This window comes from Rhinolophus hipposideros, assembly GCF_964194185.1.
Source record: "Rhinolophus hipposideros genome assembly, chromosome: 6".
In the NCBI taxonomy this organism is placed as follows: Eukaryota; Metazoa; Chordata; class Mammalia; order Chiroptera; family Rhinolophidae; genus Rhinolophus; species Rhinolophus hipposideros.
Window position 1 is genome coordinate 83,113,310 of NC_138052.1, and position 27,383 is coordinate 83,140,692.

The 27,383-nt window shown below is 51.8% G+C and overlaps 1 protein-coding gene across 1 annotated transcript; it reads left to right on the forward strand.

The window, feature by feature from the left end:
- The first annotated feature begins 784 nt into the window (after nt 1–784).
- Nucleotides 785–25,734, forward strand: IGFBP2 (insulin like growth factor binding protein 2). The gene is made up of 4 exons (XM_081051606.1): nt 785–1,682; nt 22,100–22,329; nt 23,102–23,242; nt 25,207–25,734. Exons 1-4 carry the CDS (start codon nt 1,298–1,300, stop codon nt 25,369–25,371), a joined length of 921 nt encoding a protein of 306 aa, XP_080907732.1. The 5' UTR covers nt 785–1,297; the 3' UTR covers nt 25,372–25,734.
- Nucleotides 25,735–27,383: the final 1,649 nt, after the last annotated feature.

The window sequence follows — 27,383 nt, forward strand, 5'->3', positions numbered from 1 at the left end:
TTGGGCTGTGCCCTTGCAATGGCTATGAAGTTACTAGCTGCTAAGAATGTGTCTGCTCTAATTCTTTGGGACCACCTTCGTACATGCAGTCCCTAGTTCACAGAGACAGACGTCCTTATGTGGTGCATGCCTGTGTGGAGAAATTACACCTGGGCTGAAGACAGCTTAATGGTCCATCCCTCACCAAAAAAATTCTCTGACGAGGGTCTTTGTGAGGGTCACAACCCAGGGAGATGGGTGATAATTAAGGCAAGTACAGCCTGGAATGCTGAGGGGTTGGGGGCAGCTTGGACAGGACTCAGTGAACCAAACAGAACAATGAGGGGAGGCCATCCTTGTCCATCTGCATTATTAGAGAGAGCTATAGATGACCTTACTCCAGGATGTTCTCACACACCTGGAAGGCTGATCTGACCTCTCCAAGCGCCCTGAAGCAGGGTGTTCTGGGATCTCTCCTGCAGCAAATGCCTCCAGATCTATGGGTAGGGGGCCCAGGTCGCTAAGTGATTACTTTTTTGGGAGGGCGGGGGAGGCAGAGTAGGCAGAGAGGAAGGGAGCAGTTTCTCGGTGTCCAGAAATTGCATTTCTGGTACTTACCTGTCACCGCCCGATGCTTGCAGGGTTGGGAAACTGCAGTGGTCACTAAGGGAGGCTGCTGGGGCCAGGCTGGTCTAGAGGATCTGAACCACCTCCGGACTCACCGTCCCAAGCAACGCGTGTGTCTCTGTGTGTGTGTGTGTGTGAGGGGGGGGGGTTGAAAACCCAGATGGTAGGAGTCGGTGGCAGTGAAATCTACTTGAACATCAAGAGCATGTCTTTTCTCCGTTGCATTCCCCCGGGAGTTAGTCCAGTGCCCGCCACTTGGGAAGCGCGCAAACTAAGTCCTGGCGAATTGAACGGAAAACAGGAGACAAAAAGCACCCATTCTTCGCTCCCGCGCCCAACCTACTCAAGCCCCCAAGCGATTCTTATTGCTCAGGAGTCAGGGCTCCCGGGGTAGAAGGGTGTGGACAGACCGAGGAAGGACTCGGAGGGGACCCACCGAGCGAGTGACCAAGTGGGGGTGGGCGAGCGGGCGTGCGCGCACGCCCCAGCCGGCGCTCCGGAGTGTCGGGGAGGGAAGGGGGTGGTCTCCCAAAGGGGAGGGGAGAAGGCAGGGGGCGGGGAGAAGCAGGGCTCTTTAGGACCCGGCTGCGGCCGCCGGGGAGGAGAGAGAAGCCCAGGAGGCGGCCCCCGCGCTCTCAGGGCCGTGCCACCTGCCCGCTTGCTCGCCGCAGTCGCGCTCCCCGTCGCCAACATGCTGCCGAGACTGGGCGGCCCCGCGCTGCCGCTGCTCCTGCCGCCGCTGCTGCTGCTGCTGCTGGGCGCGGACGTGCGCGCCGAGGTGCTGTTCCGCTGCCCGCCCTGCACGCCCGAGCGCCTGGCCGCCTGCGGGACCACGCCGGCCGTGGCCGGGGCGCCGTGCGCCGAGCTGGTGCGGGAGCCGGGCTGCGGCTGCTGCTCCGTGTGCGCCCGGCTGGAGGGCGAGGCGTGCGGCGTCTACACCCCGCGCTGCGCCCAGGGGCTGCGCTGCTATCCCCACCCGGACTCGGAGCTGCCTCTGCAGGCGTTGGTCCTGGGCGCCGGCACTTGCGAGAAGCGCCGGGACGCCGAGTACGGCACCAGCCCCGAGCAGGTTGCAGGTAACGCGGGCTGGGACAACTAGTTGCGACAAACTTGGAGGGTAGCCGGGGGCTGGGCTGGGGGCCCTTCAGCAGGCAAGGAGGGTGCAGCGGGCCCGCAGGACGTTTAAGCGGAGGGAGAGCGGAGTCCCTGACCAGCGCCCGGCGGACTCCGTGGGCTGCGGGGAGGGGACCCCGAAAGTCAGGCCCCGGGAGGGGACTGGAGTCAGAGCGCGCGGAGGAGCCTGGCTGCTAATTTGTGCGGATAAATGGCGAAAGGCACCCCCGTGATCACGGTTTCCCCGGGTGGAACGTACCCCGACTTCTGTTTTGGAAGGGGGGTTACTGGGGTCAGATATGTGGGAGCAGGAACCCAAGGTCCTGGAAAGGTCCTGGTGGAGGACGCTGCTGGGGGGGCTGAGGTGGCGGGTGCCGGTGACACTGAGGGTCCCTGGCGAGGGGAGGGGCGCTAGGCGAAGGCAGCGGCGCGTTGAGGGACCGTTCCTGCTACTGGGATTGTACGGGGGGAAGAAAGGACGTGTTGGCACTTGGCAGGGTGGGTTGCTTAGGGAAAAAAAGAAAAACGGACGCTGCTGTTTTACATAGAGAACGAAGAAGGCTCTGGCTACTATGTTGGATAGAAAAATAAAGGAGGGGCATTGGGGAGGCGAGGAAGAGACCCTAGCAGCTGAGTCAGTGTAACTTAAGCCGGGTCGCCGGCTGCAACCTAGAGGCGGGGGCAGCGCTGCTGCTCAGTTTAGTATCGGGGCCCAGGGCGGAAGCGGGGGACGCCCGGGCGGCGGTCGCGGCCCCTCTTACTGAAGCGCGGTGTCCCTTCCCCGCCCCATCTTCACTTGATAGAACAGGGACCCTAAGATTCTTTGTAAGGGGCCCTCATCCCCCCCAAAAAAAGTTTTTTGAGGGACACAGCTGAACTATAAGGATCTCACTTTTTTTTGTTTGTTTGTATGTTTTTAAAATTACAAAAGCCTCCTGCCCCACTGGTCTGGAGGAAGCTGTAATTATTTTCTTTCCTCTTGGAGACAGTGGTAATATGTGTCCATTGCCTACTGCTGTTCAAAACATAAAAAGCAGGCGAGTCTGACCAAATTTCTGAAAGTTGGGGGAAAAAAGAGAGAGAAAAGGAAGGAAGGAGTGTCGGACAGAGGAAGGAAAGAAGGAAGGAAGGAAGGAAGGAAGGAAGGAAGGAAGGAAGGAAGGAAGGAAGGAAGGAAGGAAGGAAGGAAGGAAGGGGAAAGAAAAGAAAAATAAAAGTGAAAACATTTTTGCTTGCTTCTCAGCTTCTGGGGTCATTGTACAACTTGCCCTCTCCCCCAGGGACTCCCCCACCCCTTTCGTCTAGCCTGCTATTGTTTTTTCCCTGTTCCAGAGAATAGAATGAGGGGTAAGAGTTGAAATCTTTTTCTATTTCTCTGGCCCATCTTGACTTTGAGTGCAGAGCAAGTTAGAGCTTCCTCTGAGCAGAACCCCTTGGTCTCTTTCTTCTCCCTGCGGCTGGCTTCCCTCCCCAGCCTGTCTCAAAGTTAATCCATCCCTCCTGCTTCTCGTAGAAAGTAGTAATAAAAGGGAAAGGACTCCGCAAAGGTCCTTTCACTGCGGGCGCCTGTCCCCAGTCCAGCGTTCCTACACCCTCATTCCCTCGCACGCTGCGGTCCACTATGGTTTCTGAGTTGAACTCTGACAAACTAAACATCGTCCTCAGCGGGATGAACTTTTCAAAAGGCCTCCAAGTTCATGGAATCATTTGGATTTTGACTTTTAAAAAAGTGCATGGTACATGTCCTTCCTAAACGTTACTATTCCGCCTCTCCCCCCACCCCCCCTGCGCTCTTTATACTTGTCACTCTCAACCTGAAAACCAGCTCTCCTGTTTCCCACACCCCAGAGCAGGTTAGGGTCTTCAACAGAGAACAGATGCAGATTCCTCATTCACTCCTCCCTGGAACCTGAAGGAGGAGTTTTTGTGTGTGTGTGTGTGTGTGTGTGTGTGTGTGTGAGCCCGGGGACAATGGGGCAGAATGTCACTTTGGATTTTCTCATGGGACTCCTTTCCAGCGGCCTTGTTAGCCTTCTCCCAATGCCCAGACAGATGCCTTCCACATTTTTCTCTTGTGCTCCAGAGTGTGAAGAGCAGATCGAGGTGGTGCCTGGGGCTGGAAGCTGGATGTGGAAGCTTAGTGGGCACATTGGAAACAAGTGACCATGAGCAGGGAGCCTGAGGCATGAGTCGGGCTGCGGGGAAGAGGGCACTGTGGGGAGAAGCCTGGGCTTGCAGAAGTGCTGGGAAGAAAGAGGGGCAAGTCTTGAGGCTTCTGTGTAGAAGAGTGTCTTGGGCTGGGGCAGGGAGGGGGGCACTCATAGAGAGTCTAGGTTCTGAGGGGGGGCAGGGACTGAGCATGGGGGGGGCATGGCCCAGAGGAGACCTTAGCACTGAATGCTGCCGCCTCCTCTCCATCTCCCATCCCTTCTCCTCCCCCCTCGGAAGAGTGAGCCTCCCCCCATCCCAGCCTGCATTCCTCTTTGAGCAGGTTGCTTTTGAGAATTTTAAACATACCCACTCATTTCGAGGCAGCAAACCCCAGCAGTTCCGGCTTTGCTGTTAGCTCTTTTGTCTTTGTTCCCAGGACTCAGGGGCTGTGTCGCTGGCTTCCTGGGGATGGCTGGGATGCAGGGGGTGGGGGTAGGCACTTCAGCGGGGGCTGAGCCTGCATCCCCTGGGGGTGATGGGCTGGGACTGGGTTCAAAGAAACCCTGAAGTCAGACTGGGGGATTGGAGTGGGTGGGTCTGGAAGATAAATGGGAGCGGGACACTGAGAACTGAAGTCTAGACCTTAAAAGTACGTGGCTGTGTTTGGTGGTGCCGTGGGCAGAGTGCATAGAAAAGTTGGGGAAGAGGGTTTGGGCCAGGTCGGGTCCTTTCAGAATTCAGGGTCTCCCTCAGCATCTCTCTGCTTCCTTCCCTACCATGCACAATACCAGGGATTATGTGGAGGGGCCGAGCTGCCCAAGTGGCCTTCTGGCCTGCTCTACATGTAAAGGTGCTATGGAAATATGCAGTTATTCAAAGCCTCAGGGCAGGCAGGCAGACAGACAGACAGACAGACAGACAGACAGACGGGCTGGCCAGCCAGCCGGCCGGCGGGCTGGGGAGGATAAAGGGGGGCAGAGGCAAGCACTGATTTACAGTGGTTCAGTGCAGTTTCAAAAAAAGGGGGAGAAAAGCAATGGGACTTCTGGCTCAAAGCACTGCTTTGCATCTTGTCTTGCATAAATTTGCATACTGAGTTCAAAGTCGTAAAATAGACTTGGGGAATGAGTGGGACCCACTGTCACTGATGGCTAACACCACTACCTTCCACCCCCCTCTCCGCTTCTGGACAGAATACGCACAGCTCGCTCTGCTAAGCTGCTCTGCTTGAGTCACCACCGCTTGGGAAGGAGGAGGTGGGGGAGCTGAGCGCTGCTGCTCCTGGGGACCACGCGGGGTGTGGCCCTGTGCCCTCTGACCTTGGCGGGACAGGTCTTAACCCAGCTAGGCAGGCAGTGGCCTCAGGGTGCCATTATGCTGGAGGGCTGGGATTTGAGGAAGTCCCAGAACTCCAGGGTATTTGCCTGCAGTCTCTCTACCCACCTTCCACCTGTGTCAAGTGTTCACCCAAGACAGTTCCCTTTGTGTGGTGAACGACCCCATCCATTCCTTTGACAAGAAACTTAAGGAAGCTTTGAGAAAAAAGCAAATCCTGTATAACAATGTCAAAAGATCTCCCCAAAACAAAACCAAGGCTAAGGACTGAATTAGAAGAGGTGGTAGAGTCTAGGGGGAAAGAACCCGTCTGTTATGAGGGGTGTATCCATGCAGTGGTTCTTGGGCAAATTGGATTACTGAGTTTCCTGGCTGGCGAAGGGAAGAGGAGGTTTCTATGGTTCTCACTGCAAGTTTACCTTAGCATTGAACTTTAAAACAAAATTTTCAGGCACATCAGTCCTTTGGTGTGCATAGACTGCATAGAAATTAGGCCTATAAAGATACCTGTGGGTTGCCTGAGAATAGGAGCATATTTCAGTCATCCGTGGTCAGACATTTAAGGGCTTACTTTGAGAAATTCACTGCTGCTCTCTAGCCCAATTGTCAGATTAGCTTTTAGTTGGTTCTCACATTAGCTGTTTTCTGCCATAGAAAGGGTACAACTGCTAAGATTTGATATGAGGAAGTTCCGAAAATTCTTGGCTGTAATAAAATGCAGAATCAGAGCTTTTTTCTCAACCTGTGTATGTGTGTACATGGGGGTTGGGGCAGGGAAGGAGCTACAAAAAGGAAGGAGGCAGGAGCAGAAGATCAACAGATTATTCCCACATTTGGTTTTGTTGTTTGTTGGCTCTCTTCACATTCTACAACACTACAAAAAGAAAACAAAAAGGCTTGGTTATTATTGTTTTTAAAGAGATTCCATGTCCAGGAACTGCATTTAGCTTCAGTCTCTTCTCTGTGTTCCCAGCTGCCCCTTTCCTCCCCTGCTTTCTCCATCCTGTCTTCTCAATGCCCCTTAGACCCTTCTCCTGTCCCATGCCTCTCCCACTGTGACCTTGTCTTAGACGCGTGACCGGACGCTAAGTTAGGTGGACAGGGCTCTAGAAGATGACATGGAAAATATGTTTCCCCCAGCCTTCCTCAGGGCTCCACGTAGAGGGAGGCCATATAGGTAGGTGATTGGGGACTGGCATGCTTGAGTCAAATCTAATCCTTAAATGAGGTGGGTGGTAGGCTGGCCGTGTCGGGGCTGAACTTTGGGGGTGGGGAAATAGCCATTTTCCCCTAGGAGGGTTCATGCTACAGCTGCTCCTGCTGAAACCAAGGCACAGTGGAGCGAGGTAATACTTTTAATTTACCAGGGAAACTGGTGGTCTGGTTGGCAGATGTTCTAGGCTCCTCTGCTTTTCCTTGCTATCACTGGCCAACATTTTGCTGAAGTGGCAGGCAGCCGCCAGGAGTTCGGTCGTCCTCCCATCTGTCCTTATCCTGTTAGGAACTGACTTTGCCTGCTTTGTCTGCTGCCTACGACAGCCCTGCAAGGGACGTTTGTGCCTCTCTGTTGCCGGTGTGGACTCTGGGCTTAGTCAAGGGGAACCTTAGCAGCTAAGTAATAGGACGAGAAAATAACCTGGCGACCTTTCCTCTGGGCAAGCAAGGGAGTGGGACTGTTAGCAGCACAAGGCTTTGACCCTGTCAGCCGGGAGGTTTGGTCCTGGACACTGTGCAGGTGACGTGTGGGTCACGGTTCATTACTGCCATGTTCAGTGAATTGCATTCCCTCGCCTCCTCCGAGGTGCCCGAGTCTTCGAGCTTGAGGACTTCAGAAATGGAAGTGGCCGGCATGCAGCAGTTAGGAGGGACAGAAGGGTCCCAGGTGGCCGTCTGGAGAAGAAAACTGGTGGGCATGACGGAATTGAGAAGGGATGACGGTGAAAGCAGCCTGGCCTTTGCTGTCAATTGACCTGGGTTTCAGTGCACACCTGTCTCTGCGAATCTGAGTGGTTGTGGCAAGGGCCTTCCCCGTGTGTCAAATGGGAATGATGGAGTGTATGTCTTAAGTGGGGTGCATGTGAGGGCAACTGTGGTAGTGGAGAGTGTGTAGCACGTAGTAGGTTAGTTAGCTGCTTTCGTCTTGGCAAGCGACGTCTCATTTCTGATGCTTAGGTAGCCCCCTTTAAAATGAGGGCCAAACTGGCTGCGTCAGGCAGGCCGCTCATCTCTAAGGTTTTACCACGGTGTGTAAGGGCCTTATCAGAGATATATTCTCTATGAGCCTCAGTTCCCTTATCTGCACATCAGGAACTGATAGAATCAGCTCTATAGGGCTGTGCCTGCGTGTGTGTGTGTGACGATAGATAATACAAATATAACATAAGCACTTGGGTTTTTTTTTTTTTAATGAGTCACTTGATTTTTCTCTTCACCTACAAAATGGAAATATCCATACCTTGACCTACTTTCACAGATAGTAATGAAACCCTTTGTAGAAAGTGAAACTATTTTAAATGCGGCATAAACCCAGTTGACAGTAGACAATGGCCTGGGGTCAACAGGCTTGCACTGTTTATGGATGAGTTAGACCATGCTCTTTGGGGCCCATGTCCTGCTGTCTGGGACCGACCGTTCTTGGTATGGGAGCTTCACGCTGTCGTGCCCAGATTGGGGCTGGGAAGACTGGGGGGGACAGAGGTGGCCCCAGAGTTTGGACACTGGGTACTTGTGCTGGCCTTGCTGCTATAAACAGGCGGCACAGGGCTGAGTCCTGCCTCCCCCTGCAGGACCCCGCCAACCTACAGGGCCCAGCCCTCCAGCTGCCTGTGCCTAGAGGCCTATGACGACACCTCTTGGGTGGCACGCTCCCTCCTGTATGAAAGGCCCTGATGGAAACCTGCAGGGATCAGTGGGCTCAAGCACGAGCCGAACCGTTCCGGGCACGCTTAGGACATGGGGCATGTGTGAGGGGTGCAGTTGTTGAGTTGTCAGAGCCAGCGAAGACCCCCTGGTGCCCATTTCCTGCTGCAGGAAAATGGCCTTTCAGATCCATCCTGTTGGAGGGAGCCACGGGTGCCAGAAAGTTGAACGTGATCCTGGCAAAGAAACTGGATGTTCCAACCAAAAAAATGACGTTTCCTTACTACCAGTCTCCAGAATTGACCTCACACCGAGGGGGGACCAGCATCGCATTTAGCAGGGGGCTGAAGCATCTCACTGGGGGATGCTGGGCGCTGGAGTTCTTCCTGATGTCTGATTCCATCTGTGCTCTCAGAAAGTCCTTGGAATGGCAGCCTGTCTGGGCACAATGATGCCTGTTCTCAGGCACCTGATGGAGGTGAGGTCTCAGGAAACAGAGAAGCTGGATCAGCATATGCTTGTGGTGAGACCCGACAGTAAGGACAAAGCACAGTATGTGCCACTGGGAATCTGGGGTGGCGGGTCCCCTTAGTCTCTGGGCCTTCGTGGCGTGTGTGGTGAGGAGGGAAAGCCCACTTTATAGGCGGGTAGTTGGTTGAGAAAAATTTCTTAGCTTTCAGGTTCCAGAGTAACTGCCCCCACCCACCCTCACCTCACCCCTGCAATGAATAAGGAGTATGGGCTATAGGAGATGCTTTTTCAACTGGGAAATGGACCATCCTCCAATGCCTCTCCCCCTACTTGGCTCCTAACCCTGGACCCGGCCCTCCTCCCCCGCCCCCTCTCCACTCCTGAGCCTTAACAAAGCCAGGGAAGATCTCTGGCTGGCTCAGCTCCTGGGTGTCAGTCAGGACGCAGAGGGAGACCTTGCTCAGAAAGCGGCTCCCCCGGAAAGAAATACAGAGTGGACTGTAGTCAGGAAATGTTTCCCTTCCCCCTTTTTTTGTAAGGGGGGGCATTTGGCAGCCCTTGGGGCCCCTTCTGGCCGCCAGCCCCACATCTCTTCCTGGCTGTTGGGAGGCAGAGCAGGAGTGAAGATTGGGGAGAAGGGGGCAGGGGCTGGCAGGCCTCCAGCTGCCGGCCAGGAGAATTGGCCCACAGACCCTGGTTAAGTTGGCCTGAACAGAGCCTGGGGAGGTTTCTAATTAGTGGACGGGTGTAGGTGTGTCAGCCTGTGTTCATTCAAGGAACTGAGCTCTGGAAGCCTGGAAGCCAGGAAGCTGAGGAGGGGAGGGCATGGAGCCCAGGGCCTTGGTAAATTGCAGAGGTGGGGGTGGGGGCACGGCGAGAGGAGTGTGCTCAGTGTGTCCCATCCTGATGGGAGTTGAGGAGATGGGGACCTTCCAGCTGGAGGGATCTGAGTTGGATTGTGGAGGTGCAGTGAGGAAAGGGGCAACTTCAAATGGTAAATGACAAAATAATGATAATTTGAAATTGTGTTTTTTCTAGACAATGTCTACTTCCACCAAAGTGCCTATAGATTTTTTTTCCCAATCTCTGTTTTAGCCTCAGGCTTCTCTCCCCTGGACAGATAAAAAAATCAAGGCTGCATTCAGGTTCTAATGCCAAGGCAAGCACAGACCAGAATGGAGTCTGGGTCTCCAGCTTCTCACTCCAGGGCTCTCTTCTGTCAGATGCACACATGCAAAGAAGCAGTGAATTATATACTGCTGCTTGGAAAAGCTCATTTTCCCTGGGAGGTAGTAATTAAGGCATAACTTCTCAAAAATGTTCCTTTATGCAACTCCCCAGGAAGTTTCTCTTAGGTCTATTGTCTTGACTTCTGGATGGAGGTGCCAAATTGCCTCTGGATGGTGAGCTTGCTTTCTAAGTGCCTGAGGCCAAGATAAAATGCAAATGGCAATTCCTCTATGCCCCGCCCCTACCCCTGCCACAGCCTGATAAGGCTGGCAGTTTCTATAGCAACAGGGGCAGGGGCTGTGTCAGGCAGGGTGGGGGTGGGATGGGTTTACTGGATCATAAAGGCTTTTGAGGTTGGGTGGGGCCAGCTGGCATATGACTGATGGCTTCCTTCCCTGGGAAGATGGGGGTCCTATGGAGATGGGAAGGGGGGAGAGAAGATGAGGAACAGAAGAAAGGAAGCACTGGTGTTAAAAGGTTTGGTTGAGAGTCTTCCCTTAGGTGATGCCAAGTGACCATTCTGGATGGTTAAAGAGCTATGATGTTAAACAACCTGGGTTGGGTTTTGGCTCTGCCATTGCCTACGTGACTTGGTACGGTTGGCCTCAAACCCTTGGCTTTTTTGTCAAGTGTGAGAGGGGATAAGAAATTATCACCCTCGTGATTGACGATAAAACGAAGTTATGTACACAAAGCACTTAACACCGAAACTCGAAACTGTTCGAAACTCAGATAATCAGATGTGGTCATGCAGGTTCTGATCCCCTCCTTCCGTCTCCCTCTGGTCTCTACACACAGAACAGAAGGAGAATGGCAAATGCCTGTTTTTGGATGTTTCCCAATTAGCCAAGTTCATTAAGAAGAGACACTTAAGAATCCTGTTAGGAGATGTGGACAGCTGCCCTTTGCTTTGGAAGGTCCATAATGGAGTCAGGGGTGGAGGGTTTCTCAGTCACGGCCTTTCCTGCATTGTCAGTCATCATGACTACCGATAGCTGATGGCTGAGCACGGCCCGTGTGTGCCCCAGAGGTGGGGATTTTTCACGTGGCTCTGCTGGTTGTCTATGGTTTGGTTTCCAGCCTCTAAACCAAGAGAGCCTAAGCAAGGCAGACAACTGATGTGATGCAGTAGAATATCAGACAAAAATTAGTGAACTTTAGTTAAAGAAAAAGAAAAGCATGGTGACCTATTTAAAGACACTTATTTATATGCAGGACACTTCTTGTGCTGGTTTGAGAGTGTGGCCGGCGATCCTGGACATCTTTGCAGGTTTTCAGTTTCTTTCTGCATCCTCTGGGTTCAATGTGTTGGGCCTGGAGGACCTGGGAACAGTCTTATGAGGATGGAGAAGCGAGTGGACGGGGGGAGGGGGGGAGCAGAGAGGTGAGTAGGACCCAGTCTGGATCCCTCCATGGGCGCTGGTCTGTGGGGTCAGAGCATCCAACATGAGTGTAGGGACAGTTGTTTGAATGTGGGAAGTGCCCTTCCTCCGCCATCTCCTGCTTCTGTTTGCTCACTGCCTTTCCGTAGTCCTAACCACTCTGGCTGCTATGGGGCCTGGATGGTGAGGGAGAAACCAGAAAAGTGCGAAAAAGAAGTAATATCACGTGATACTCTAGGCCAGAGCATGAGTGCTGAGATGCTCTTTGGATTGTCAGCTTTCCTAATGTTGAAACAGTGATTGAGCACATCTTGTGTGCAAGCTATGAGACGACTACATACACATACGGTTGTCACCTGTGGCACGTACTTTTTGATTCTGGAGAAGAGCAAGAAATGCATTTGAAAAATTAAATGTTACCTAAGAAGAAACCGAGTCAGTAGAGATGTATATAATCTCTAAATAAATGGCCTGCTCTTTTAGCCATTTGACCCAGAAAGCTCTTCAGAAGATCTTAATATGAAATAATGAGGGTCCTTTCTGCTGAATAAAGTCACAGAAGCCAGAGAATCAAGTTGGACAGGTATCTATCTGCTTCTTCAGTTTTGGAAGAAGAAAGCACAATCTCTTTCTTCCCCAAAAGTAAATTGAGCACACAGAATGTCTCCTTTCCTGTCCTTTTATTATGTCTGCTTTTATTGCTGGGGGGGCGGGGCGAGAAGCTCTCTCTGGAAGTGAAGTCCAAGTTTGTGTCTTTAAGAAGCTTCCATCTTTTGGAGGAGGAAGGAAAAGCAAGGACCCATGTCTTTTTGCCAATGCGCGCAGGTTAGAGAGCTGTGAAAGAAGGTGAGTCAAATTACAAGAGTGCTTTGCCCAGGAAGACACTTCCTCAACTCAGTCAAATGGGCTTTGGACAGTGGCGTTCGTATTGTCCATCTTCCTTCATCCTCAAAAGGCTCGTCTAACCTATACTGGAGGAAGTCTGTGCAATTTGTCATTAGTTCTTTCCTGTGAAACTCTTGGGTGGCTTCTAACCTGGGTCGCTCCTGTTTCTGTTGAAGGCTGTTTCCTCTCTGGTCCTCAAGATGTCAGAACAGATGTCTCCCTTCCATTGGGCAGGACTGGCCCTTGGGCATCTCCACCTCTGGCACCTGTGGGCGCCTCCAGAGCCCTAGGCACTGTCCCAGGACGAGCTCGTCTTTCGGTTTTCCATTCTTAGGCCTGAGCGTCTTCCTCCTTTGGTCCTGTGACTGTCTTCCACTATCTTCTTTTCTCAGACTCCTTTCCCAGTTCTCCTGCCACAGAAGCCTGACCAGGAGCCTGTGGTCAGTCTCTGACTGGCGGGGCAGGTGACCCTGGGCACACTGCACTAGCCTCTGAGAGAAGCAGTCAAGTTGGCCGGGTCACTGTTGTTTGTTCCTCTTCTAGCCAGTGGGGTTCCAAGGGCACCCCAAGTTTACCAAAACCCCTGCTTGACAAGAAGGCTGAAGAGTGGGTGGAGTGAAAGAGGTGACTCTTTGAAAAGAAAATTTTAAAAAATGCAGAAAAGTACGAAGAATAATGTAATGGCACTAGTTTACCACCCAGAACTGGGAGTGGCTGATATTTTGCTGTTGTCATATTTGCTTTAAATCTTCTTTGTAAAGCTTCCTCTGATGGCCCTCTCGACCCGCCCTTCCATCCCAGAGGTAACCGTCAGCGTGCAATACTTTATTTAATATTTTTCTTTTTTATCTAAATACATTTGCTAATGGATGACCATTATCTAGAATAGTTCTCTGAAAGTAAATTGAGAACGTACATAAAAAATTTTATTTTGCATCTTTTCTCCCCTGTCAATCTTAGGTTTCTGAGATCTACTCATGTTGAGGAGATCACATGAGTGATTAGAGGCCAGAACTATTCTTTTCAACTGCTGTATGTTATTCCGTTGTATTCTACTGATTTACTTATCCATCCACCTATTGAAAGACTTTTGGATCTGGTTGCCAATAGTTTTTTACAAGTACAAATAATACTGTAATGAAAGTTGTTGTACATGGGCCCTTGGGTACATGGCTCAGAGAAGTAGAATTGCTGGGTCAGGCACATTCTCCCTGTGCCCATAGCTCCTGGTCCAAATTCACACCAAACACACTCTCTACTCACTTGGGCCTTCGGCAGATAGGTCACCTTGCCAGATTCTCGGGTGGCTCTAGTTGAACCCCACAGGAGAAACGTTCGGGACCCATGGAAAGGAGTGAAAGCTGATAGCGCTGTTTGCCATCTTGGTATCAGTTTCTCTGGCTCTTCAAGGACAGCCTGGCTCGCAGAGTCCCAGGGGACCTTGGCTGAATTTGAGCATGTTTTTGTTTTCTCAAACTGTCTGCCTCTGCCCTGACCCTCCCCAGGTCTTTGCGATTCCAGGAATGACCCTGGTGTTTATAAAGCAGCCCTTTGGAGAGTGCATAGGCAGGGAGGCTCTGTAGAGGCTGTGCTGTTTCTGCTCACTCAGGACATGGCGATGTGAGGGTATGCTCTAGAAATCTCCAGGATGCCTGGCCAAGAAGGGCTCCTCCACGTGCATCCAAGCACACATATGTGTCTGTTTAGGAACCCACGCGTCAATGGGTGGAAACCGCTTATACAACTGTGTCTTTGCAAACTGTCTATATGAAGCCATAGCTCTTGAAAAGAAGAGGCATTTTGTTCTCCCATCACCAAGAAGTTCTTTAGGAAACTGAGGCAGGAGAGAGCATCACAAAGGAATGGGGCCCTGGAAATGCCAGATTTGAAGGGGGTTGTTAAAAATACAGATCCTTTGACCTTTGTGTAGGCTGCTCTCTTTGAACTTCTGGGGCTGGAGTCCAGGGCCCTATTTTTAGATAGCTCTTCACTTGATTTGTGAGGAACAGCTCTGTTTGGGAGCCATTCACCTAGTCTAAGTCCCCGAGTTTACAGCTGAGCACACTGAAGCCTACACATCTTAAACACCCTGCTGGCGTCACTCAGAACCCAGGCATGGTGGCAACATCAAGGTCAGAGCCTTGGGCCTCCAGGCCAGCGCTGCTCTTCCTTCCATACTAGAACCAGTTGGCCGAGGCTTTGAGCCCATCTAGAACATCTGAGGAGGTTGCTTGCAGCCATTTCCTCCTACAAGGAGAATTAAGAGGGGGAGAACCACCTCCTATTGTTCAAAAACCATGCTGAGGAGCTCCTGTTCTGTTCCCAAGGGATTTCTTCCAGAACATGGTGGCATCTGAGAAATGTCAGGTTTGCTTAGTTGGCTCCCTTGCAGGGAGCAGGGGCTCAGAGTGGGAAAGAATGGGAAAGGAGTTTGGAATGAAGCTGGCTGTCACCAGGGGGTGGGTGGACTGAACAGGAGAACATCATTAACTAAAGTGGAATGTGTCCTGGGTGCCAGCCTACACCACAGCAGACCTCTATGCATTCACTATTCATCCACTGGCGGCTGCTGCCTCTGACCTTTTTAAAAAAAAAGTAGAAGAATACACATAAACAATGTCACCCACCCAGGGAGACTAGGACCTCAGGTGAAACTTTAGCTGAAAATAACAAAGAGGCCCCCCCTTTCTACTCCATTTCTAACTTCTGCTTCCTTCTCCACCTCCCAGCATGGCCCGAATTACCCACCCAGCTTCTTGGGGAGCTGTGTTAATGAGCATAGTGACCACATGCTAGAGGGAGTTAGGTGACCACAGTCAGACATCCAATGGGACTAGCTTTAAATGCTTTCCAATGGAAGCTGCTTCCCCTGTGTGTTGGTGGTTTACCTGTGAGCCCTGCCTCACCTGTGCATGCATGGCAGTTTGACAGTTTGAGCCACCACCTGTCCCCTTCTTTTCTTCCTTCCTTCCTTCCTTCCTTCCTTCCTTCCTTCCTTCCTTCCTTCCTTCCTTCCTTCCTTCCTTCCTTCCTTCCTTCCTTCCTTCCTTCCCCTATATTCTACGAACAAAGTTAAAGTAATTTAAGGAAATTCATACTGACACAAGGACTTACATCAAGTGGCAGAGAGCTTTGATGTTCTGCAACGTACAGAACTTATATAACCAACAAAGTAAAGTTTTCGAAGAATTAGGTGAGTAGTATTCTGGAACTCTCTTTTAACTCATCCCCCACCCCCTATGCATTTGGCCATTCAACAGATGAGCTGTTATCCACCGTTACCCTCACCCTAGCAAATATACCTTTCATTTACTCACTCGAGAAATACATCACCTCTCTGCACATTTCTTCTAAAGCTTGATTTTGCCCACATTGGGAGTTTGAGTAATAATAACACTGTAGCCTATTTAAATAGCAGCCTTCACTTTAGTAGGAGTATCAGAGCTCAGAGAAGTTAAAGCATTTGTTTGGCCAAAATCATGGGTGTATCATAAGTGGCAAAGCCAGGATTAGAATCCAGGGCTCTTGACTCCCAGAGTTCTTTGCCCACTTGGTGTCTTAATGAGTTGTCCACTTCCCTGGATGTTAATGGAGAAGTTGTCTGGGAGGGAGGAGGGAGGTGGTAGTTAGTATTTATTCTTTTGCCCAATACATGTCAAGGTGAAGTGCGTTTTGGGAGCAATCAACCAAGAACGAGCCACGTGAGTTCTGTGCCCAGCTAGGGTGGAACCAGGAAGGCAGCCAGCACCCCCTGGCCTGTTACTCGAAATCCATTCTTGAAGGGCCTGCAGTGCTATTACTTGTTGAAAGGTGAATCCGCTGGGGGGAATGACAGAATCGTGGTTGGATTAGGTCATCTATGTGGTGTTCCAGCCTTAGATTTCCAAATAATCATGAGATAGACTAAGGAGAAGGTTGGAAAATGACTAGGGTTTCTTCAGAAGCAAGAAAGGACCTATTACCCTGCTACGAAGATGTGTGGTGGTTCTGGAAAAAGGTCTCCTTTTCTTACTAGGCCTGAATAAGGACAGATGCCTCATCCTTGAAGCAGGAAGGAACAAGAGGTTGCTTTTAGATCCTCTGGGTGTATTTCCCTAAGAGTGCTTTCAGGTCTCCCATAGATCAGGAATCACCCACTGTCCATTGGAGCATTGAGGTCAGATTGTCGCCCTAGGAGAAAATGAGGTTTCCTGAGTGTAAGGATATGCTAGACACAAGGGTTTTCATTCACTGAGTAAGGTCGTCAATGCTACAAATGAAATGACATCGTGGGAAAAAGGGTTTGCTGAAATGGAGGCTCTAAAACCAGGGTATGACTGCATAGGAGTAGACAAACACAAAGCTCTTTCTCCTGGAGTGATTAGAGGCTGGGTCAGAGGACGATGTGGACCCCATGCCAATTGGGAAGCACCTCTGATGATGGCAGAGTTGTTGCTCCTGTAGTTCCAGATGGTAGTCCTTCCGGGCCTTGGGTTTGCTATGTGTAAAATGGGACACTTCATCCATTTCTTCTCATTCCACTGCCTTTCTCATCTCCAGCTCTTCTCTAGGTGTGTAAGGTGGAAAGATGTGTGGATACACCAGAAGTAGGATGGGACTTCTCCCTGCTCTTCCAGCCCTCCCCCAAAGAGACTGGGACTCTCTACCTTCCCTTTATTGTCTCCCTCACTTCTCTTTGGAAAAGCTTTACCTTCTGTATGTAATTGGGAAATTCCCTGCTTCAGTTTTGACCCATGTCCTGGGTCTCTGTGTAGAGAAGAACTGCTAATGCTCACTAATCTTCAGGGGGAGATCTCTTCACGGGCCTTGGGGGTCCCTATCCATCATCTCCAAGCCTGAAGCCTTTTCCAGCTCTGCTTTCTGTGTTGCTAAGAACTGTTTCTTAGAGTGACCTTTGCACTGCAGCCCACGGAGCTGCATACATAAGTGGTTGCTTAATAAATATTATTCTGAACCTAACTCTCTTAGGCAGAAAAAAAAAATGCAACTTGGTATTTTTGTTCTGAGGGCAAATTCCATCTCTAGCTGGAGTTCTGCATCTGGAATGTTTTCCCGCGGACTGCTCCTGTCACCTATAAGAGAATGTATGGGAAGAACTTGGTAATGTGTGGTAATGGCCTTGTCTGACTGAGTGTGGGAAGCCTTCTCTCCCTCGGCGGATGGGGTCGGGGTGGGAGAGAAATGAAAGCAGCTAAAAGCCGTGAGTGCCCAGCACTGTAAACGCAGCACCTTTTGCAATCCTCCTGCTGCCATTGGAGGTCGTTGCTGTTTGTGTGAGTTTTACAGGTGTGCAGCGGAGGCACAGAGAGCTGAAGAAACTTATCTAGGGCTGCAGAGTTCCGTGGTAAAGCTGGGACTCAGGCAATTAGATCCGGGAGCCTGAGTTCTTGAACCTCTTTGGCTGGGAATGATAACAGTCAAGGAATCAAGGCTTTGCCCAGCCTACAATCCTTTCTGATCTCCACCCAGTCAACGATTTCCTTTCCTTTCCTGGGGCTTCTACTTCAAGATATGGAGGGTCAGCATATGTGGCAGCAAACCAGGCCTGGGGATTTCCTCATCTAGTGGCATGTTTGTTGGCAGTGATGCGATCAATAAAGGCATGGAACGAACATCCCTTTGAATCCAGGAGGCCTTCGTGAGGGCGAACAAACTTGACTCTCACCTCAGAGGGGTCGGGGCCATCTCAGGACAGGAAGCCAACTCTGTCTTCCTGGGAGAAGCCCGCCCAGGTGACCCTCATGTTCTGGGACCTGGAGCGGAGCTTCATCAATGACTTTGGTGGCCTTAGACATTGTCTTAGCGGGCCCCTTCCTCCATCATATTTTACCAAACTGCAAATACATCAGTATCGTATAGTGAGACGTTTGCCTTGCCCTAAAAGCTGCTTTTCTTTTCTGATACTCAAAGAAATGGAACCATTTTTCTAGGCCCCTGTGTACTGTGCCTGCTATGCCCAGTGAACGAGCCCAGCAAGCCTGGACACGCACTCATTTGTGTGTCTCCCTCTGTCATCAAACATGTTCCCGGAGCTTGTGGAGAGTGTTTTTTCTGAGTGCTCACCTCTAGGACTCGGCCACGAGATGCAGCTTTGGCTCCATCATAGGGACGAGAGTCCAGGAGAGCTCAGAGAAGAGGAAGCAGCAGGCTGAGTCCATCACGATGCCCAGAGAAGACCCCCCCCCAGCCACTCCAAGAAGGTAGACTAGGAGGCCGGAAGTGTGGCTGGGGATGGAACGGTGGGGTCTTAGCAGAGGGTGGGGAATAGTAGTAGAGCTCAGATCTGCTTTATGTGCGGCCGGGGTTCTTCAGCACTGGGCTGGGGAATTTTCCGGCCTCTGGATAAAGCCCAACTCCTGAATAGTGATTTTCAAGTGGGGCGATTTTACCTCCCAGCGACCATTTGGTAATGCATGAAGACAGTTTTGGTTGTCACAGCTTGGGGAGGGGGACAGTGGCATCTGGTGGGTAAAGCCCCAGGATGCTGCTCAGCATCCGACAGTGTATAGGACAGCCGCTGTGAAGAGCCCTCTGGTCCCCGTGTCCATAGTGCTGAGGTCGAGAGAACCTGCTCCAGAGGGTGTTCCAGGCATTGGGCTCAGGTGAGTGGGCATTTCCTGCGCCAACCAGAGAACGTGTAATTGTAGCCACTGTGGAGACTGGCTGTCTTAACCAAGCCGAGGGGCGGGCAGGTGATCCTCCTCCCAAAACAGAGGAGCCAGTTGAGCTTCTGAGAGTCATAGGCTTCTGACAGCAGAGTGAATGCTTCCAGAAGTGGTGTCAGTGTGCTGCCCCAGCCCTCGTCTTGTCTCATTCCCATGTAAGTAGAACACAGGGTCTTGAGTGCTGGAAATCCCCAGAAATTTCTCCCTGGCCCTGTTGGCAGGAAGCCAGCAGCTGGGCAGGGTGACCTCAGGTACAAGGGTTTGCGCAAGGGCAATTGGGGGCTTCCCAATGCAGCAGGGGACCAAGCGCTTTTCTAGGCACCTTGCTGTCCTCTTCCTGTGATCCGTGGGCCAGTGCCTGCAGGGGTGGGGACAGGAAGTGAGCCTGAGACTGTCCCACCAGGTCTAGTTAGAGGATCCTATAGAGATGGAAATGGCAGGAGAACTGAGGTGGTGAGAATGGGGATGACTCTCCCCCCCACCCGACCCCCCCTACCCCGCCACACACACACTTGTGCCATCTGCCTTATGCGTCAGATTATTGTAAAGGAGATGGAGAGGAACCGAATCAGACCATCCTACTAGGTTTTTCACACACTCTCCCAGGCTTCTCCCCTCCAGCCTCCTGCCCTGTACCTCTGTTATATGAAGAGGGAAAGGGGTTGGTCTTCTTCCCGGTCGGTCCCACCTGCCAGACCAGTCCCAGAGGGCAGCCCTGCGCAGACCTGGTGGGACAGAGACAATCTGTGTAGCCAGGCAGGGCTACTCGGTGTCTCCATGCGGGGGCAGCTGAACTGAAGTCCCACTGGGGAAGTGGGACTACTTCTCCTGGAGCCTCTGGGTGTCTGCTGTTTGAGCCTCAAAGAGGCAGGGTGGGAGAAGAAAGTTGGGACCAACTGATGGGCCTGGTCGAACAGGATGGAACAGGACTCCCACCCAGCTTGGTGGTAGTTGCTTCAAATCAGCCTTTCCCTGTGGGTGGTGTTGGGGCTTCTGAAACAGGACTTAATCTGTACTTGGTTTATTTATGATAAAACCCAGGCTACTCAGAGCCCGAGGGACACTAGCCTTTTGAGAGAGAAGAATTTTCCAGGTCTCGGAGGGCTTACTCATTTAATATTTCAATTTTTAATTTTCTAAAGTTTAACGATTTTCAATATAAATCTTTTTTTTTTTAATGTTGAATACTTGGCATGTTAACCCCCTCCGTATCAGCACAGCTCTTGTTTTGGGGTACACAATGAGGAAGTGCTCACGGTCACTGATGGGTGTAGAGTTGTTTGCCATGACTAAATGTCCCCAGAGCTCTTATTATTATTTTCTTAAAATTTTTCGTGTCCTCTTTCCTCCCTGCCATTTGATACTTCTTGCCTATGTCCACGTGCCTTCCTTTTTTCCCTTTTAGTTTTGTTGATTTTATTCAGCCGTGGCCTTGGAAACCAGACACCCAGAAATCAGGCTTACAGGCTTACTGGAGCAATAATGCCTCTGTGAGCTGTCGGGGTTCCTCCATGCTGGTTCTCCCCGCGTCTTGTGAGGAAGGCACCCAAACTTGACAGTCCACGGACGTGCTGACAGCTCTTCTGATGCTCAGAGGCTTGACTTCCTCTGCTTCCTAGTTCTTGGTTGGGTTTCACGTTGCCGAGGTAGCAGGTAACTGAGGCAGCCGTCGTCGCCATCATCATCATCAGAGTAATCACTACCACCACCATGACAGAGTTTCTGTGTTACAGGCGGTTAACATATGCTCAACAGTTCTGTGAAGTAGGAACTATTATCTTATCCGCTTACAGTTAAGGAAATGGAGGCACCGAGAGGTTATATGTGCCGGAGACATGCAGTTGGTATAAAAAGAGGTAGAGCCTTAACCGAGTACGCCCTCTTACCCAGTGCTCGCCAGTCTGGGGATGATGTACCAGGTTCTAAAAAGGATCCTGCTGTAGCTGGTGAGAACTGACTAGGTGTCAGGCCTCGTGGGAAGGGAAGGGAAAGGATGGGAGCAAGCCTCTGTGGAACACTTCTGTTTGCTGGGACCGTGCTGGTCCGTGAAAGTAGGTGCCAGCTCCCCCCCATCGCCCCATGACACGGAGTGCCCCATGGCTTAGGTGGTGTGTGAGTGAATGCCCCAGCTCACAGCAACCCAGAGTGGGCCCCCCTTTCACAGATAAGGACCAGCTCTTTGCACCACACAACACAGCCCAGGACAGCGACCATCTGAGCCCACCATGCCATGCCTAAATTCTGAAGGGACTGCCAACTAGTAGTCACTTAGCCTGAGACATGTGTGTAGAAATATTTTTAAGAGCCATTCAGTTGTGTTTGGGGCTGTACATTTCTGAAGGCATGTTAAAAGAGAAGAGAAAACGTGCAAGATTTGTTTAGAAACTCTCCCTCCACGCCCCCAGGTCTTGTTGGGACCTGCAGGGGAGCCACTTGGGGCAGTGTCAGCTGAGGCCCTGTTTGCTCTGTTGTGTTGACAAGGGGCTGCTTGCGTTCCAGCCCAGGAGCCACGTCTCCTTCGTTCCCACTCTTCCATACCATTCTGTTCCCCTGGCTGGACATGCCTAAGCCAGCGTGAGACCATGGTAGTTGGCGACTGCTCTCAAGGCCCCCTCCACCTGAGCTGTGCACACAGTAGGAGTCGTTCCCTGTTGTTGACTAACTAGCAGTTTAAGAAAGCCGAAAGAGACTTAACAGATGCTCCTTGGACAAACTTCTGGATGCGATAAGATGAAACGTCAGAGTTGAGGTGATCGTTCCTGTTCTCGGAGCTCTTGCACTGCGGGACAGCAGTGGCCTGCATAGACAGACGTGGGAACAAGCAGGGCCACCGGGTCTGCTGCAGCAACCTTTGGAGCAAGGCACTATGGGAACGAGAGGAGGGGCAGATGGGCAATGAAGAGTCCCAGCAGGCGGTGTGGGACACTAGGTTCTGGGGGTGATGTGGCTGCACCTTCTCTCTCACTCGCTCGCCAGACGTGGCATGGCTGTGTTTTAAAAACTCACCCAATCCATGCCCTTTCAGACCATGAATGATGAATTCTTTAAATTGGGGGCTTAATGGCAGGTAATTCAGGGAGGTCTTTCCTAGGGAAGAAGGACGGACTCCAGAAGGGACTTAATCCCATCCCATGGTGAGGGCCCTGAAGCCATGTTCATCCTTCTTTGTTCTGCCCCGCCTCCTAGGACGAAGGCAGAACAGAACAGGCATCCCAGGCATTTAAGGGAGGGTGCTAATACGAAGAGTTGCTGTGAAACCGAAATCGATAATCACATAAATTGCTCAGCGCACTTGCTAACATGTTAGTTACCTCCATCCTCGTCATTATCAGGGGTCCTGACAGACCCTGGAGGGCCCAACTCTGGAAACTGGACCTGGAGCTTTTCTTCTCCTTTCTGCAGACAATGGCGATGACCACTCTGAGGGAGGCCTGGTTGAGAACCACGTGGTCGGGACTACAAACATGTTGGGAGGTGGAGGCAGTGCTGGCCGGAAGCCGCTCACATCAGGCATGAAGGAGCTGGCGGTGTTACGGGAGAAGGTCACTGAGCAGCACCGCCAACTGGGCAAGGGTGGCAAGCATCACCTCGGCCTGGAGGAGCCCAAGAAGCTTCGCCCGCCACCTGCCAGGGTTAGAGGGGATTGGCTTGGGTCTGGGTAGGGGGGTGGGAGGATATGCAGAAGGAGTCTCACAGTGGGGGAGGTCACCCCAATAAGATCCACACCCTGTGTTGCCTGCACGTAAAGTCCTTTCCGCTGCTGCCCCTAATATTCAGTGGTCTCCAGGCCGATCAGCCAGTCAGTATCTTTGGGAGCCTCAGGGTCTTTGGCTGTGAAATGGACTGGGCATGTGGTTTCTTGAAGTCCCTTTGAAATCTTCCACATTTCTGCTTGGCGTTGGGACACAGGCGAAGAAAATGGATGTCAGAGACGAAGATGGATACACCTGAACTTGCTCACTCTCGTTATGATATCTTCCCCTCACTCAGCTTGCCCCCTTCCTCTTTCCAGCCCAGCTCTGCTGTCTTCGGTCTTGGTTGGGTTTATGGAAAGTAGTGGAGCTTGGGCCAGTGGGTTCGGTAGAGATATCTAGAGACAACCACTTGAATTCAGTATTTGCAAGTCGATCCCATCTTGATCCCTGAAAGCCATTGACACAGAACGAGGGGTGGAGTGAAAACTCACAGCCATGCACCTTTCTTGAGGGGTGGGTCAGGCACAGTGATAGGGTGTGAGCTCAGAGCTGGGGTCACAGATCCCTCGTTCCTCCAACACTACCTGTGTGGCCTTGGGGAAGCCCCTTCCCGTGCACGAGCTTTCCGAGCTTGCTCCCAGGGCCAGTGTTTTGTGAACTCATTCTCTAAGAATCCTCTGCGCCTGTCTGTGCCCATCTGTGCCCACAGACCCCCTGCCAGCAGGAATTGGACCAGGTCCTGGAGCGAATCTCCACCATGCGCCTTCCAGATGAGCGGGGCCCTCTGGAGCACCTCTATTCCTTGCACATCCCCAACTGTGACAAGCATGGCCTGTACAACCTCAAACAGGTGAGAGAAGATCTCAGCCCTGGGCCCCTGGTGTGCCTTAATCTGCCCCACCTACCTGTAATCCTCTGAGGTCTGAGAGCCAAGCCCAGGAGAACTAGACTTCTGTAAGGTGATGGGGATGTCACCTGCCAGAGTGAGGGGTGGGGCTTCCCTCCCTGGTCTCAGGCCTGGCGGAGGCTGACTCCACTTATCCAGCCACCCAACGGCAGCCCTTGGTGTCCAGGTTGGGAGTGAGCCTTTTGGAGAAGAGATGTGTGTGGGCTTACACTAATGCATCTCAACCTTTATTGAGTATTAGTCACCTGGTGGTCATTCCCAGGCCTGACTCCCGGAGACTGCCTGCCATTCAGAAGGTTGTGTGTGGACCAAGAGTTTGCATTTATGACAAGCTCCCAGGGCATGCTGATTGTCCGCGGACCACACTTCGAGTCACTGATTTAAAACCATTGACCAAGTAGCCTCTAGTTTTCAAGGATCTCAGGGAATGGAGAATCAGGGATGGAGAAACGTCACTTAAAGTATTTCTAAAAATGGTAGTAGAACAACATTTCAGTGCCTTAGAGAAAATTAGGAAAGTGAGTAAACCACCTGGAACCCTCTCCTCCCACCCCTTCTACTCTGTTCTTCTAATCATCTACCATCTAATCATCAATGAGCACACACAGTATTTCTCTGTAACATTATCAGTATTTTTCACAGAGTCGCATAGAGTTTGTAGTGTTGATTGCTAATTGGCTGTTCAATATTGATCAGTTATCCTTTTACCCGGCCCACCCCTCACCTGCTCTATCGGGAGAACAAGCATATGTGCCTTCCACTTAAGGTGGAGAGAAGGAATGGGAGGGAGAAAGAAGTGTGGGCTCCACCAGCCATCCCATTTCCTGTTTTCAAGTAGCGGTTCTGAGCCCTGGCTGCACACGGGGACCTGCTAGGCAGCTTCAGAAAAGTACAGATGACAGGGCTGCATCTCCAGAGTATCAGATTTTGTGAGTCTGGAGTGCTTTCTGGATAATGGAGTTTTCAAAACTCCCCTGGTGATCCTGGGGGGGAGTTCAGACTGACGTGAAGGGTTGATGTGTGGAGCCAGGAGATGGGATATGGGGCTCTGCTGATCCCTGGGTGGGGGTGTCTCACTTCCCCACCTCCTTCACAGTGCAGGCAGCTTGCCTCTCTAAATGTCAGTCTAGTGTTAAAAGCTATTTGTGCACGTGCCCTCTGAATGTAAGCCAGCTACCTCATTTGGAGCTCAAAAGAACTAGTGATGTCTTCTAATAAAAAACAGGCTGTGTGCAGTACCTTACGGGTAACTAAAGGGATTTGCAAGAGCCATGCATTTGTGGGTAAAGCACAAATGCAGGAAATGCGGGAAAATGCCCGCATTTGCATGGCAGCTATGGCTCTTACTAGCTGTGTGACGTTGGGCAAGTTTCCTAACCCACCTGTGCTGCCGTATCATCAAGTGGTGTAATAACGGTACCTAATTTACAAGGTGGTTGTGAGGATTAAGTGAATATCTACGTTAGATGTAAATTGTATACGAGCAGCACAGATCGCTTACATGGAGTCTGGCACATAGCAGGACCTGTGCTAGCCTTGACTTTTACCATTATGTGCATTTTTCATCTCACACTGACTAAACTCCAGTGTACCACGGTCCCCACTGGATGGGACTGAGGGCGGAGACTTTTCATCTTTGGGTGCCCCCCACAGCCTTGCTAATCAGAGTGTGGTCCCAGGGCCAGCAGCACCAGTGTCACGGGGGAGCTTGTTCGCCATGCCAACCCCAGACTCACTGAACGGGAACCTGCATTTTAGCAAGATTCCTCGGCACACATTCAAGGTTGAGAAGTCGTAGCCTGCACTGCTGGCTCGGTGCCACCGTAGCTGCACCTCGGGTTGAGTGACCAGAGGAAAGCTGGTGGCTGCAGGGACACGTTCTTCACTGCCTCCTCTTCTCTCCTCAGTGCAAGATGTCTCTGAACGGGCAGCGTGGGGAGTGCTGGTGTGTGAACCCCAACACCGGGAAGCTGATCCAGGGAGCCCCCACCATCCGGGGGGACCCCGAGTGTCATCGCTTCTACAATGAGCAGCAGGAGGCTCGCGGGGTACACACCCAGCGGACGCAGTAGACCACAGCCAGCCCCACAGCCAGCCGGTGCCTGGCACCCCTGCCCCACCCCCTCTCCAAACACCTGCAGAGAGGAGAGTGCTTGGGTGCTGGATGGGGGAGGATTTCCCAGGAGTTTTGACACATGTATTTATATTTGGAAAGAGACCAGCACCGAGCTCGGCACCTCCCCCTTCTCCCCCCCCCCCACACCTTGCCCCTCCCAGCGGGAGAGGCCTGCACCTTCCCTTCTCCAGTCCCTGCTGAAGAGGAAGGGGGCGTTGCAGAGGCGGAGCTGGGGTAAAGGTTTGGGAGGGGGGAAAAGGAATTTTTATTTTTGAACCCTGTGTCTCTTTTGCTTAAGATTAAATGATGGAAAAATAAAGCGTGTATGTCTTTTGCTTTGAGTCTTTTTCCGCTCCTATCCTCAAGAAGTTCCAAGACTTGATGACCTCTTTCCACCCCAACTTCAGGGGAAGTGGGAAAAGCACATCTTGGGTTTCCCCATTCATAAGAAGGAGGGTGGGGCAGGAAGAAGGTGCATCTCTGAGTGGCCTTGGCCTGTGAAAACTTGAAGTTCTGAATCCACGTGGGACCCTCCTGTGCAGCCCCAGTCTGGACACCCAGCTGATGCCCCCTGGGCCCCATCCCACTCTTGGGTGAGAAGAGGTGGAGCCCGTGTGTGCCTTCCTCTCACCTACATTCAGATGACACCACAAAGGGAGAAAGGGCACATGGAAACATTGGAAGTGGGGGCATCTGGCCCCTGAAATAAGGAGAGCTCCCCTCTGAATGGAATGCGGGGCAAGGAGGGGAGATGGCAGACGCAGCCCCCAAGGCAAGGGAGTGGAGCTGCTGTGGGCCAGCGTATTCACAAAGGTGCTGCCTCCCAATTCAGGCCTGCTCTGAGGGGCTCAAGTCACTGGCTCCACGACAGCAAATGTTAACAAAAGGACTAGGGAAACTGAGGCACAGCTGTGGACCTTATTTCTGAAGCCTCTCAACCCCTGGTGAGTTCCAGGGGACCCCCCACTTTGCAATGGGGAAGGCGTGCTCAGTGTTCTGAGGCCCACTGCACACCCCTCTTCCCTTTCCCAGCACATGGCACAGAGCCCTACCTTTCTGTGTCAGGAGGGGACGGGAAGCTCAGGAGAAGCAGACCGCCTGGCCCCTTCCCCGGGGTAAGATGAGCTTATCTTTGGGGAGAAGAAAACCAGGTCCCCCAAAGCAGAGATTCCCAGCCAGAGTTCACCAGGCCAAAGCGGTTAGGACGTTTGGTCCCTAAGCTCGTGGCTGGCCGTCCCGGAAGTACCTTAATAAGGTGAATCCTCATAAATCCACAAATGAGGCGCTATTTATCAGCTCCACTTTACAGATGCGGAAAGGGTCCCAGAAGTGCCCAACCTCCACTTCCCGGGGGTCCCTAGCTCCGCAAGAGGAGGATGCTGCTCCACCTTGAGTTATACCGCCCCCTTGTGGGTGGAAGCAGGGCGGCATGCTTGGAGAGAGCCTCCAGAACTTCTTCTGCACGGGTGGCATCCGCGCCCTGGAAGTCAGCAGCCCCTACTTGAATGCCACCCTTCTCCCGTCCCCTCAGCGGCAGTCAGCAGCGGGTTGCTGTCCCAGGGCAGCCCCTGCTTGCTCTCCTGGGAAGTGCAGTGGTTCTTAACCTTTGACTAACCTTTGAATCGGTTGTAGTGCTTAAAAAAAACCCCAAATCTAAAAGCTCATGCCAATGCCTCACCATCAAAGATTCTGATCTGATTGATCTGGAATGGAGCCCCAGCAGGTATTATTTTTAAAGGGTTTCCAGGTGATTCTAATGCAGAGCCAAGGATGAGGCAAGAAGAATGCTGGAATCGGAACACTTGGGTTTGAATCCCGTCCATTATTCCCCTGCCCTGGAGCTATGCCACTCACTTTCTCCAAGCCTCAGTTTTCCTCATCTGTCTAATGGGGGATGATTTCAGCCTCAAATAATGGTAGTATTAATGTGAGATGGTGGATGTGAATGTGCTTTGAAAATTAGGCATA

Coding starts and splice junctions, on each gene's coding strand:
- IGFBP2 (XM_081051606.1), top strand. CDS start 1,298: ATGCTGCCGAGACTGGGCGGCCCCGCGCTGCCGCTGCTCCTGCCGCCG. Junction 22,330..23,101: donor TTCGCCCGCCACCTGCCAGG/GTTAGAGGGGAT, acceptor CTGTGCCCACAG/ACCCCCTGCCAGCAGGAATT. Junction 23,243..25,206: donor GCCTGTACAACCTCAAACAG/GTGAGAGAAGAT, acceptor TTCTCTCCTCAG/TGCAAGATGTCTCTGAACGG.